The 15,167-nt window shown below is 38.5% G+C and overlaps 1 protein-coding gene across 3 annotated transcripts in view; it reads left to right on the top strand.

Annotated features, from left to right (window-relative positions):
* Positions 1 to 15,167, top strand: part of mafk (v-maf avian musculoaponeurotic fibrosarcoma oncogene homolog K) — an 18,032-nt gene extending 2,865 nt beyond the window's left edge. The window contains exons 1-3 of one of the 3 annotated variants that reach the window (XM_044180245.1): positions 4,097 to 4,235; positions 10,435 to 10,513; positions 10,604 to 15,167. In XM_044180245.1, coding sequence (XP_044036180.1) covers positions 10,469 to 10,513; positions 10,604 to 11,041 — 483 coding nt within the window. In that variant the 5' untranslated portion in view covers positions 4,097 to 4,235; positions 10,435 to 10,468 and the 3' untranslated portion in view covers positions 11,042 to 15,167. Of the gene's footprint in view, positions 1 to 4,096; positions 4,240 to 10,434; positions 10,514 to 10,603 lie in introns of those variants that run through there. The other 2 variants (XM_044180243.1, XM_044180246.1) reach the window with 2 other exon arrangements.

Here is a 15,167-nt window from a genome sequence, read left to right as displayed (position 1 = left end):
ACTGTGGTGACTATTAGGCTGTAAACAGTCCACCATGCTCCAGCTGCTGCCACCACTACTACTACTGTAACTTCACCATGTTCGTTTCTATGCAGCACTAACCGGCCAGCTGGTTACGTAAAGTGTTTTCATATGAAACACATTTTGGTGAAGTCAGTGGAATGTGAAGTCAATGTTCCAAATTAAATCTTGTGTCAGATGGGAAGTCTACAAATCTGCAAAAACAATTATTTTAGTTTTGAAATTACGTACGGTCCAAACTGTGCCAGAGGCAGCTGTCTCATGTGTCAGGCATTCTCAGATATTCCTGAGCAAAACACTCGGAGGAAGAAAATGTGATTCATAATTGAATGTTTTTACCCAGAGTGATTTATTTGGCTATTAGGCCTACTTCGGTTTAAAAAAGCCTTTTTCTTAAAAAAGCCTTTTTATTTTTTACTAATAATCTGGAGCTTTTGTAAAGGGGAAAAAAAGATTCCTGTACCACAGGGGGGCTCTTTGGGCCAGATCAGATTTCTGAGTTCAACAGTCTGAGTCAGAAAGAAGCAAGATTAGTGACTCAGTGTTACTTCCTGTAATCCAAAACTGCCTGTAAGACCTCAGACCCCACAGCATGTTGATCTGACGAAAACCCCAACAAGTCTGCCACACATGGCCCGCTGTTTTTGTTTTGTTAGACACAATGGGTGTACTTCAGGTCATCTATGGACACTGCTGACAGATGGACAGTAATTGGGTGGTGTGGCAGCTGGATGTCTGACTGATCTAGAATATCAGTGTTGGTCCTGCAGAGACTTTTTCTTTCTCTTTGTCGACTGCTGGCATATTCTGGAGGAAACAGACGACATACAGACAACATACCAGTTCTATAGTCTTGTTTCTATTCGGTATTTTCTGTACTGTATCCCGTCTCATCTAATGTAATTGCATCTCATTTTAATCTACTTTAATGTAATCTATGTTAATATAATGTAATCTAAACTCACCCATCATCTCACCCCTAATCTAATGTAATGCAGTCTCATCTCATCTCATCTCATCTCCTCTCATCCCATCTCATCTAATGTAATCTCCAATTTAATCCCATCTCATCTCTCTTCTACTTTAATGTAATCTAATCCCATCTCATCCAATCAAATTTTTAGTCTAATCTATTGTAATCAAATCTCATCTCATCTTAAATCTACTCTAATTTAACGTAATCCCATTTAATTCTATCCCATCTCATCACATTTATAATTCAGTCTTAATCCATCTCATGTAATCTCGCATCTATAACGTAATGTCTAATATTTTCTATAATTCTAATATAGTGTAATCTAATCTAATCTCATTTTATGTATTCTCACCCCTATTCTAATCTAATAAAACCTAGTCTCATCTCATTTAATTAAATCTCATGTCATCTCTGATCTAATTTATCTAGTGCAATCTAATCAATCTCATCTCTAATCTGTTCTAAATGAATGTAATCCTGTCTAATTCTACCTGATCACATCTCATTTCTAATCTAATGTGATACAATCTCATTGCATCTTTTTTTAACGTCATCACATCTATAATGTAATCTAATCTACTGTAATGTAATATAGTAAAATCTCATCCCATCTCATCCAATCTCACCTCAAATCTAAGATAATGTAAACTAAATCTCATTTTGGATCAGTTCTCAATTAATGTAATCCCATCTAATGCTATTTCATCTCTTCTCTAATTTAATCAGTGTTGGAAGACAAAATCTTACTTTGGTAAAAGTACACAAGTATCAGCATCAAAATATACTTAAAGTACCAAAAGTAAACACACTCATGTATTTCAGAAAAATATATATTACTGGATTATAATTAGTGATGCATTTAATGTTGCAAATGATAAGTGGAGCTGATTTCAGCTCCTTCATATTCTGCTGGGTATCTTAATCCATAACAATATATCATAATTTATTAGTTGATTCATATTTTGTATTAACAATCTGAATCTGCAAAGTAACTAATAACATTATCAAATAAATGTAGTGGAGTAAAAAGTACAATATTTGTCTTTAAAATGTAGTGGAGTAGAAGAATGAATTATAAAATTTAAATATTTTACTGTATTTAATTTTATCTCGATAATACAGAAGAAAATGAGAACTGGTTCACCAAATGATGTTTAACTCATTAGAGGAAGGCTACACAAAGGAAATGATGTGTTGTTGCTTGTGGTCAACACAATGCTGACACAAGCTAACCAGAACACAAGGCTGGTTTCTCATCTGATGAAGTTTATTTGCTTTTTATTTAAAACATGCTCGAGTGCAGATGAAAGAAACAAGTCCACAATTTCAAGTAGACCTAAATAATTGATTCCACATTCAGAGGAAGAGCTTAATCGGTTGAGTCACTAACCGTAAACTGCATAACAGTAACCTAAATCTATGCTAGTCTGGGTATCTGGCACTAAGTCTATAAGAGATCGATTGCTATTTAGTTTCACTGGAAGCGGGTCCTTGTTATTTTTATAATGGGGAACTCCCACTAGTGACTCAGAATAGTCAATATTCAAAGTTTTTTGTCGTTTGTTTTTAACATCAATACAAAACCGTAAAAGTAAAGCCTCCATACAACAGAGAGAGGTCTGTACAGTAAGTCTAACGCAACATTTATCATATATTTACTCGTCATCTACTAGTCACACTTTATCTAAAAATGGCATCATGCATCTGAAACAATGTGTCTGTGCCTTTAATTAGTGTGTGTCTGTTTCCTCTTTTGTCTTTCCAGTGGCTAAACATAGCACAATTAAACAGAAACCATCATGGAACAAAAATGATAATGAAGCAACTTTTGGCCTGAAATGAACAATTAAAAAGCTCTTAAAACCACGAGTCCTACATTGACTGAGTTCAAGCTGATGATGAATTTATACATTTTATAGGTGTTTAACAGTTTAACATTTCATCTGCATATATCTTGTCTGCACAAATCAGCTGATATTAATAAATGAACTGTATAGCCACCATTAATTTCTACATTTGATAATTATATCATATATATGTCATAAAACTAACCAGATTCCATATCTAATTTCATCATTTCTGACACACAGGCTCCAGATCCAGATGTTTACCTTTCCCATGCATGTGGGATGCTGTTCTAAACTTTATTTCAAATGTGTTTTACATTTCTGCACATATACACTTAACATAAGTCAACGATGGACAATATTATTACTCATATAACCTATGATATAAAGTGATTTACATTTACCAGACAGTTTATCCTGCAAGAAGCTTGAAGGTATTTCACAGCATAATTTTAGTCTTTGCTCCAAGCCATGTTGGTCCAGTCAGCAGAAAAAATGTGAAAGTGCATTTTCCTCCTCTTTCTAGCCTCATTTGAACCGTGCAGCCCACAGTGTTTATAGTGTAAACACACTGCATCTGTTTTTAAGAGGCACCATAGTCTGAGGCAACCTCAAAGCTGAGGTCTTCTTATATCAGATAAATGAACAGGTTAACCCATAAGAGTGCAGCCCTAAAAAGGCTACTGACTTAACATATTTACATTCAGTACTTAATTACCCAGAATAACCTGTGACGTTACTGGCAGCAGTGCAGTTAAAATAAGAGGAATCCTGTGACTGCTGGGCTACTACACCACATACTTTCCCCAGGACTGGAATGCAACTGCTTCTCCCAAGTCAGACGGAGGGAGGAGGTCGCTGTTTTCTTTCAGTTAATGCACATTTTTGAATACCTTGTAGTGTAGACCTGACCATAAAAGACTGCTTAGAGGAAGTGGGGGGGTCCAGCAGATTGAGAAGGAGCTCAGGACTTCCATTTGAAACTTGAAAAAGTGACTTTTTCCTTGAGTGCTCTTGGCTAATATTGGCAACACGAGCTGACTTTGTACAGATTAGTTTTGTAAAGTAAGCAAAAGCAGCCGCCAGCGGTATCTATCTTCTATTTATGGCCTCCCCCGAGCCCCCCTTCCCAGACTGACGTCAGCAGAAAGTTATTTTCATGAATGGAGGGGGCGGTCACGAGGAATCGGTGACGTGAGTGCTTGCGGAAGCAGAGCGTGGAATGTTCGTACATTGTTGTTGTTTTGTAGTTGATTTAGTACGAGGATACACCGCTGCCCGGCTGCTGGACGCTTTACACCAACTTAGTCAAGTTACTCCGTCGACTGTATCGGGAACCTACTCCGCCAGTTTTTACGCATTCCGGTCCACAGATATTCGCGTCCACAGAGGTAGGTAGGTTTTTAAAAACATTTTGGGAAGATGTTTTGACATTTCTTTTTAAATATCTCAAGTTGTGACGCTGGTGACATATCGGCGCATGCAGACAGGCTCGTGTTGGCCACACTCGCCCGTCATGTAGGATGAGTTTTGATCCCGGTTATGAAAGCTGATGTTGACTTTGTAGATTGTTTCAGTCGCGTGGACACGTGTTGTGTTGGAGTAACATAACACAATGCCCCAAAAGTGGCGCAGAGCTCGGTATAATCGCGTATAGGAAGTTGGGTAAAATAGGCAAAACCAGTTAAAAACAAAAAAATAATTTGGTGTAACTGCTTATTTTATTTCTACTTTTCCAAAATGATAATAAATTTGACAAAGTTTATAACGAGCACATAAACTGCAAACATATGCGTATTCACCACATTTAATGAATAAATATTATAGATAGAACACTTTTGGCGACGCAGATTAAAATGAATGTCACGGTTATAATGCTACTCAGTGTTGTTAAAGGTTAATGTTACAAAACGTCCAAATATTTATTACTGAGCGCCACAGAACTATTATAATGAGTTTTAGATAGATAAAAATAGTGATTTTTGTTTGCTGGGCTTTGTTTATTTATAGCCTACTTTCTATCACTCGAATGAGCTTTTGGTGAAAATGGAAGTGAAATAAACTTACTGACTGTCCTATTTAAACGAATTCATATAAAACATTTTCACATCCCCTTTAATTCTGGCGTTCTTGTTCTTTTCAACATGGGTTTTAATATAGGCTGCTATAATGCAAAATATCAGCCTACTTTTGACATTATAAACAACACGTGGTCTGCATTTTCGACATGTGGGACAAAGGGCACGATGTGAAGTTAGACCACCAGGGCTGACTGGCCTACACAGGAGAAACAACAGCAGGAGCGCATATTTCCACAAACAATTAATCACTCTGGAAGAAGAAAAGGCTTTATCTTATCTTTCTCTTTATCTTGTCATTTCTGGTCTACATAAATCTTCATGACTTGGGTAAAGATAAGGAAACTGTTTTTTTAAATAATTACCTAATAATAATAATAATAATAATAACAACAACAACACAATTTAACCTCAGAAACAATACTGCTTGACTTTTTTGTATGTTTTTAGTCTGTCCTTTGACGTTTATTGAATAACTTGGCATTGTGACCTTATGAGGCCATTGTGATTAATATATGGAAAATAGTTGTCTAGTTTCACTTTGATGGTCACAGGTTTGTGTCAAAGAGGCTTTTCTGATTCACTGTTGTTTCTGGTGGGTGCACAGTGTCTTCTGGTCTCAGAGAGACAGTGGGAGCGGGTGCATCCCTCTGTCATGAGGTTAATATGTGGTTCAATCAGCAAAGTGATGATGTCTTCTTTGGATGGAGAAGTAACAGCAGCTGACTCATTTTACCACCAGTTGTATGTGACAGTGACATCGGGAGAAATTCCCCTGAAAACACAGGATATAGGCCTAGTTTAATTATCACCAGATATATACGCTTTCTCTTTTTGCTGGGCCGTGGTGCCGGATGAAAGCGATACAAAATGCAAAACGTTTTTGTGGTGGAGTGTTGTGAAAGTGAAATAGCTGTGGTTAGTGATGCGATGACTCACAGGGAACACGTTCACTATGATGTGTTTTGCTCCTCTTACTGGAAAAATGTCGAGTTTTGGTTATTGACTTTGGAAGCCAGTGATTTTATCCACAGCTGAACATGCCAAACAGAGTGTATACAGGCAATAACAGATGACTGTGCGAACAGGCCTGTGGTGCAGCCGTCCAAAGTGACTCCCTGACAGTTATATAGTGTCTGAGACTGCTTGCTCTGCCACCCACAGTGATTTGCATTCTGCCTGTTCCTGCTTTTCTGTCAGAATGGCTGAATCTCAACCAGCTGCTTTCATCTCATTATGGTCAGAGGTGTGGCAAGTGTCACGTTTACTCATTTATTTATTTTGTGCTATAGGGAATTCCTTGTTGGTTCTCAATTGGGCCGACTTGGTGATTCTTTTGCTGATCTTTTTCCTTGGCAACTTCCTGATTCCAATGTGACTCCAATTGCATGTTCACAGCATTCAAAATGTATGCTTTGCTGTCACATCCTGTCTGCCCTTGTGTCAGTGCCTCAGCTAACTGTTAGAGAAGCACTGAAATCTGGATAGTATACTGGATTATTATTAGTAGTATTTTCAGTATTTTATTTATTTTTTTTGCATTATTGACATTTCTTTGAATCCCAGTGTCCTTGGTTGGAAGAATATCTTTGCTCAGATATTCAACGAGTTCTCCTCCTTTTCCGCACAAAGGTTTCGGTGGTCATACCAACCATTTCCAAGGTTCTCTGTACTTTTCCTTCCTCCCTGTGAAACAACGGGATTTTCCAGGAAACGTCAGATCGGGAGGGTGTGATTCCCTGCCACTGGTCGTCGCTTTTAACAGTAAACAGCATGACTCACTGCTCAGCTATGCTCTCCATTTCCTTCACATAATATCCCACCAAATGTGCTGCGCTGGAAAAAGAGCAGAGTGCCGCGCACACCAGCCTGTAGAGAAACCTCTCCACCCCTCTGAGAAAAATGCAAGAAAAGCAAGAGCTTTCTCAGAGGAGTGTATCAGGCTGTCTATCTGGCTGTGTATCTGGCAGCAACAAGTCTGGTTTCTGCTTTACGTACTCCCAAATTAAAACAAAAAGAGGAGAAAAGCAGAGTCCAGACAAGCCAACTCTGCATTTATCACTGGAGCATGAGCGCATAAGTCTTTGATATGCTGTTTATTTTAGAAGGCGGGGCCCCATAGTAAATATAAACATTTGGGATCAGTGAACAAATGGTACATGGGTTCATTAAACAGACTTTGTCTGAAATATAGATTTAGTATATACAGTATTTCAAGAATTTGCACTTTAAGAGCTGTTTAAGTCATTCGTCATTGGTTCTGTTTTTAAGCATTCTTGAATGGGTCAAAAATAGTCATGAAAGGGTCAGTTCATCTTCAAAGCAATGTGTACACCCAAAGTACGAGTTTACAAAAAAAAAAACAGTCTGCTTTCCACATCAAATAAGACACTGGCTTAACAAACAACCATAGCCATGAAATGTGAGTTTGTAATGGACAGTTAGTTGGGGAGTTACTCTCATGTCGTCAGTGATAACATTGTTGCTGAGTAAATAGTACATTCTTAGTTATTAGTCATCAGAGGACCCTCTTGAGGAATTAAACATTATCTCTTGTATGAAAAAGTTAGGAAAGTAAAATGAAAGACCCGTTTACAATGTCTCGCACAAAGGAAGGCAGTGGACTCCTGACTTCCACACGTGCACACAGGCTGCCTTTGATTTGTTTGGGCAAGTGAAAGATGTGAGACACTTCTGAATTCCAGACATTTTGTGAATTTTGCAGCCGTTGTTTTACAAGTGGGATTGTCTGAACTCCACCCCCATAGCTGAGTGCATCGCAGGACATATTCAGACCGAATGTTCCCTCTCCAGTACAGATTTGCCTGCGTTGTGCATGTGAAGGTTTGCACATGTGTGTTCACTCAGGAATGTGGTTTTGTTCTTTACCCGCCATCTGTGGCTTTTCTTTGAAGCATTTTCCCAGCTGCCTTTTCTTACCGTTATGAAAAACTTAATATGAGTTGTTTTCTTGACTAAAGCGAGAGGCCATGATTTGTTGTGAAATATGCTAGTCTCATCTGTGTGGCAAAGCCATAAAGAGTGGATTTGGCTGTGTAATGTAATTGCTGTTTTTTCTCTTGAGAAACTTTGCCAACTTGATCAGGAAAACCTTGTCCCTCTGCAAGTTGCAAAAACATAAGCACATGCCTAAAGAATTTCAGAGAAACAACCTGGGTACCTGGGAACCTCTTGATTCAAGCTGGAGGCCTGCTGTATGATGAGAGGGAGGCCCCACACCACTTTTCCATCCATGATCTTTGCAAGAAATATACCCAGGGACCCCCTCTGATGCAATACCACTTAAATTAGGCCATTCAGACCAACTTCCTGTCAAAGAATGTTGTATTTTAGTTCATCTTTATTTGATGCTTCTGAAATCTCAAACATGCAATTCTTTGCTGCGTGTTTTGCAAAATGAATGAAGGACATCAGAAAGAACAGCAGATGTTCTCTAAATTTTATGTGACTCTGGATTTTAGCTGTTTGGTTGGTACATGTATTTCTCATCTGTTTATTTCCCAAGTCAGGGTTCTTTGAGGTTCATCTGTTCGTGACAAAACACAAAAGTACATTATGCAGACAGTGATGTTGAATTTAAGCTATTATAAGAACAATGACAGGTCCCATCAAAGACAAAGTTGTTTTTCATGTTGATTGCGCTGTTTTTGCAATCAGCAATTGTAAATCAACAGTTGCAAAGTCCTGTATTAACAATACAGCCATAGGGTGTGAAAACGTAATAAACATACCAAAAGGAACCACCACACCCAAAGTATTTTCTTCCATGAAAGCTGCAGCTAACAGGACTGCAGAGAATATTTGCCCTCTTATTTAGGTATCACTTATCGCATGCTCACTTAAATTGTTTAGCTGGCAGAAATTTGTGTCAGCACTGTGGGCTAAATATATCCGTCAGAGTTAAATAAGGGCATAGAGCAGCTCAGGAAAGCCCAGTGTAAGAGGATCCAACCAGCAAGACACAGCCCTAAATCGATAGACTACATTGTCTCACAGCAAAAATACATCAATGACTATAAAGGAAACTATTTCTCTGTGACACACCATCTCCAGGAATTTTTTCCACATGCGTATCGACTGCCTTGTAAAGTTCAGCATAACTGTAAATGTTATACTGATGTGATGGTCTGTTTTAATGTCTGATGAGGAGGCAGAATGGTGTGGACTGACTGTGTCCCTGTAGACCCAGACACATCAGATTAGGGGAATAAACAATCTGCACAAGACTGGATTTAAGGGAAGTAACAGGATAAAGAGAGCGAGAGAAGTACAAGTTAGTGCTTCTTTTTTGTACTATGTATAGGCTGTGTTGCGGTTATGAATGAGACTTGTTTACCCTTTTGGTGACCATGTGACTCACTCCCACGCCCATTTGCAGGGCGTTTCCATGGTAGCAGTCGAGCATGGAACAGTGCACTCGTAGTCAGGCTGGTCCGCAGGTCCTGAAATGGAGCCTTGGGGGATGTGTGCCTCTCACAGGATCACAGCTCAGCGCTCTCGCTTTTTTTGGCCATGGCAGCAGTCTGGAAAGCATGTGCCTCACTGTGCTGAGTACAGAGAGGCTTTTCTCAAAAGTGCCCTGGCAAAATCGCTTAGGCAGAGAGCTTAAATGCAAAGTTCTATGAAGACAGAGGGAGAGTGGTTGCCTGTTTCTAATCTTGCTTGGTCTAGTGAACTACATTATCAATGCCCTCCTTTTCTAACAAGTAAAGGCTCTCTCCAGTGCTGGTGTTTAATGGTGTCATGCTGCCCTCTGCTGGTCTGTTGCTGTAACATGCAAACACAAATAGGCACATGACATGACCCTGGAATGTTGTTATGTCTTTAAAGTGAATTCATGGGGATGAGTGCCAATATTATGTCATACTCAGTATCTGCAATATACAACAACATGCATTAGTAGCAGAAGTATTCTGACCTGTTACTCAAGTAAAAGTATCAAATACCACAATTTACTCACTATATTCAAAATCCAGTTAAAAGTACAGAAGTATTCTCAACAAAAATGTATTTAAAATATCAAAAGTAAAAGTACTCATTAAGCAGCAAAATGGTCCATCAGTTATATTATTACACATTACATTATTGAATTATTAGTGAAGCATAAAGATGTAAGCAGCATTTTAATGTAAGTGGTCAAAAGGGAGCTAATTTAAACTACATTATAAACTTTTGGTAGGTTTATCTGCATCAACAATGCATCATATTTTAAAAACTGATCATATGTTTTCCGTGTAAAATCTTAATATCTAAAGTAACTAGTAGCTAAAGCTGTCAGATAAATGTAGTGGATTGAAAAATACAATATTTCACTCTTGAATGTAGGGGAGTCGAAGTAGAAAGAGGAAATGAGTGCAAGTATCTCTAAGTTGTACTTAAGTACAGTACTTGAATAAATGTACTTTGTTACTTTCCACTAATATGATAATGTTGTGTTTTCCTTAATTTAAGTAAGCTACACTTATTTTTATTTTTTTCCCCCACTTCTCAGTGTGTCTTGTGTGTGATTCTGGCCAGTTGTCTGCATGCAGGGAATGACGACTCATTTTAAGACGAGCAAAGCTTTAAAGGTAAGTGAGAGAAGTTTGACAAGTGTGTCATTGGACTTTGTCAATATCCAGACATGGTGCTGTTCTTCATCCACTGCTCATGTCTTGTAGGTCAAGAGGGAGGTGGGTGAGAATGCCCCGGCGCTCAGCGACGATGAGTTAGTGGCCATGTCTGTGCGGGAGCTCAACCAGCACCTGCGTGGGCTGACCAAGGAGGACGTTGTGCGGTTGAAGCAGCGGCGACGGACCCTGAAAAACCGGGGCTACGCCGCCAGCTGCCGCATCAAACGCGTCACCCAGAAGGAGGAGCTGGAGAGACAAAAGTTAGAGCTGCAGCACGAGGTGGACAAGCTGGCTCGTGAGAATGCCAGCATGAGGTTGGAGCTGGATGCCCTGCGAGCCAAGTATGAGGCCCTGCAGTGTTTTGCCCGGACTGTGACCCGAGGGCCCCTCTCGCCGGGCAAGGTGGCCACCACCAGCGTCATCACCATCGTCAAGTCCGCCAACCACAACAACTCCAACCCGACCCCTTTCTCAGCTCCCTCCTAGTGTTGACAGGACTGGGCTCTCCTTTTCCTGCCTAGTCCTTCCCGGTTCTGACCCAGCCTGAACTCACTCATCCTGTACTGAGAGGACGCTCCGTAATAACTGAGGGATTGAATGGGGTGGCAAGCTCTATGTGATGTTATGTTGCATTCAAAACTATGTCTCCCTCCTTCTGTCTCTCTTACACAATCTACATTGTCTGTGCACTGTGCAAACCCCTCTCCCCGATCCCCAGCACCGGCAGGGTATTGGGCATCTGTGACCCTTCCTCCATGACTGATAGAGATTTGCTTTTACTCCAGTGTGAAAAAGTAAATGATATGCCTTACTGTGGCAACACTGGCCTAGAACAGCTCTTACACTTAATGCTATTAAGCATAAAACATGATTTAAGTAGTACATATGTAACAGTAAAGCTATTTGTAAGGTCTATGCCAAATCACTTTTTCTTCACATAGAAGTGTCTCAATTGAGCCTAAATTGAGCCTTTGAAGCTGTTGCCTTAAAAGGATATATGAGTGATCTTTATAAATTATTATCTAATACTTGCATGTAGTTTAACACAAAGAGGATTTATTGTTCCAACTTTGAGGTCAGGTGGACACCTCTTCATAGCCACAGTTACCAGTGGTCTCCAACCAGTTGCCTTTAAGACCCAGCCAAACACAACAGCAGATGTTTTCACTGATTAGTTCCTCTTCTCTTTTGGAAGGTGCTAAGCAGTAAAGTCATCTGTTGTAGAGTTTGGCTGGAGTGAAAACCTGCCTACACTTGGCTCTCTATGGCCCGTTCGGAGAGCACTGCATTATGCAGTTTGATAACTGACCAATGTTTAGCTACTTGTGATACGTGACTGTATATATTTCTGTCTTGGTTATGCAAAGTTTTACTCGGTGGTCAGTCATGCCAAATATCTTTAGTATTTAGGAAGTAATGCTAGAGAACAGCAGTCAGTATACTCCTGTAAAGGCTTCCGTACATGTGCTGATGGTGGTCTAATTTAGCAGTTTTGAAGTAACATTTTTCATTTGTCTTTGTTTCTCTGAGAAATTTCTCAGTGGGGCTGAAAAATGTTGTGTACAGTTAGCCATGTTGTTGAAGACATCGGATGGTGTTGGGCAGGTGCTGCAAGTGATTCTGTTAGTATCTTTGTGGTTCTTTGACTAGACTATATTTGACATTGCCCAGAGTCAATCATTATATAGCACTTAAACTGTTAAGATACAGTATAAAAGAAAGTTCACAGGGGAACTGATTCCTGGAATTGGAGAAGATGACAGATAGAAGCTGTTCTTGCATTTCAAGTTACTGGAGCTTAATTGCATGATGATTAAATGTGGTGTGACCCCCTACTGCAAGGTCAATGCAACTAAGAATGGTATGCTCTCTGATATGTATGCTGCAGCACTGATTGGGTAATGCCTCCTTCCTTTAAATGCCACTCTTAGGTAGGTAATCCATATTGGATATAGTGATAATGAGAGAGGTCCTTACAAGTGAAATGCAATTCAACTTACTTCCTGTATATTACAGATTAGCAAAATGATAAAAGCTCCCACTGCCTCCGTTGTCACTTTACATTGAGAACTCCGTCCAAATAGAAATCATTCCTACTGCTGGGTCACAAGAAGTGCTGCTGCTGCTGGTGGTGTTGGTAACTCTGAAACAGTAGCTATTTACCTTGCTTTTGACACACTCTTCTGCAAGAGAACTCCTGACACCCATCTCTAGAAACAGTGGTGTCATGACAACTAAATGCAGTAAACACCTTCCTCCTGTTGTACGTTTTGAGATATTTAAATATGAAATTCACTTGAAATCAAGCCGTTCTTACCGAGGATCCATTCCTAATTTGGAGTGAAGTCAAAAGAGATTGTTCATGTCAGGATTTTCTCTTGGCTAAGAGGACATGACTGTTCTTCCCCTGTTCCATAGCTGCAAAAGAACAGTATGGGGAACTTTGCTGCTGTACAACCTGCTGTGATTTTTAAGCAGGGGCATTGCTGTGTTCTTACTCTCATTTTGTATTTTCACTTGGTTTCTATGTTGATACATCCTATGTTCTCTTTCTGATACGTAGTTTTATATGCATATACAGTATATGAATATATATATATATATATATATATATAAAACATATTTTTCTATATTTATGTCTTTTACTATCCTGGGAGTGGTGTGATTATGTAATCATTCTTTGAAGTCTAATTATGTTGATACTGACCTTTTTCTGAAAAAGTTGTATTCACATTTACAATGAGAAAACTGTTCTCAGAACTTAAGTCTTCTTTGTGAGTATGTATACCCCATGAATAGTTCTTCTCAGCACATTTACTATTGGTCTAATTCACAAATTGGACAGACCGTGACTAGGGTTACATACAGCTGCAGCTATTATCTGTCACAGTCAAGAATTAACTGTTTAAAAACAGGGAAATGACATTCTGACTACAGGTTCATACTGTTAGGAAAGAGCACATGTGCATCTGTCATATTTTACTTAACTTGTAAATCTGTTATTATATTGGAGTGTCACAACAAACACTACAAATTAAAATGTAATTCAGTGAGAGGTTAGAAGTCAAATTATCTATGCAAAAGGAATTCAAAGGTAACAAATTCTACATCATTTCTGGATTGTTTAGCTGGAAATATATGCCAAACATTTACTTTAGCACGGAAATCAATGATCTCTAATATTGAAAACAATTTTACATAATTCAGTTTAAGAGCACATTGGTCTGATGTGATCAGATTTAAAATAGCCTAATATTAAATGATGATGGTAATGCTAAGAAACCTTACCAGAAAATTATTCCAAAGCTGCTAAAGACTCTCCACTTCTTATGTTTAAGGTCTGTTTTAAGCCTGAATCAAGATTGAGTCAGATACATAGAATAGATACATATTAAATGTATACATAAGTCATTTTTCAGCACATTACCTTACAAGACAATACTGCTTGAAGCGTTTTCTGAAACATTACAGTGACCTCTTGTGGTAAAGTTTCAAAACAAAATGCTGTAAAAGGAGGCATTGTTTAATTTTAGCACATAACTGTATTTGGATCTGAGGCTGAGGCTTTTTGGCAGCACACCTTAAAAATAATACTCAAAAATGGTAATTTCCGTACCATGCCTTAATAAAAGACAAACCTCTCTCCAGGTGAATTAAGTTCTATGTTGTTAATCCAACAGCCAGTGTGACCAAGCAGAGGTCCATTCATGCTCTCAAACACATATTGCTCTTAGGCTAGTTTACCACAAGCAAATATATGCCAGACATAATACTTTACATTTTCTACAAGCCACTTTTTTTGCTAAAATAAAAGCAGACTTGCAAAAGGTTCCTAAAATCATTTTAGGGAGCGTTACACAGAAATGTAGACACAATTATGGTTGAAAAGAGGCATAAACATTACCTGCCATGGATGTTTACTAAACTTGGTCTCAACAGCCTTCTTTCTTCCCACAGTTGAAGTGACTGAAGCTTGTTTTACCAAGGAGCTGGAATGGAACTGTTTAAGATAATAGTGGTTATATTAAATTTTTATATGAACCATGAAAAATGCAAATGTATGTATAGAAACGATGTTGCTCATATATCTTGACTAGGTATTCAAGGTTATTAATTTAAAATTTCTTCCTGAAAACGTGTTTGACTAAAATAAGTTTTCACACACAAGCTTTGCCAGTCCTACAAGCTACAATATTTAATTTTAGCCATGTAAAAAGTCAGTTTTAGTATTAATAGAAAAAATTGAACATGTGTATGGATGATATGGTTGTGGGTGAAATATATTAAGTATTAGTTCTACAGCAGCAGTTTCTATGTTAAGTTTGTACTTAAGAAATAAATTGATTTCCTTATTCTAGTCTCGTGGTAACATGTTGAGGCTTAATGAGTGACTGTCAATAATGACTGTAAACAAGGACAGTAATAAGGCAGCATAAACTGAGTATGTACCCTTCACAACTTATTCTGCTCATATTTTATATTTATTTCATTGAATTGTGTAATTTTATTAAAAAAACACCTAAATTATTTTATTTTACATTCACTTATTTACATGTTTTCTCAATGAACTACCCTCATGTACAAATAAAATCTGTATTTGTTTCTGCTCTCA

This window comes from Siniperca chuatsi, linkage group LG21 (assembly GCF_020085105.1).
Source record: "Siniperca chuatsi isolate FFG_IHB_CAS linkage group LG21, ASM2008510v1, whole genome shotgun sequence".
In the NCBI taxonomy this organism is placed as follows: Eukaryota; Metazoa; Chordata; class Actinopteri; order Centrarchiformes; family Sinipercidae; genus Siniperca; species Siniperca chuatsi.
This window is presented reverse-complemented; position numbering and strand designations above follow the sequence as displayed.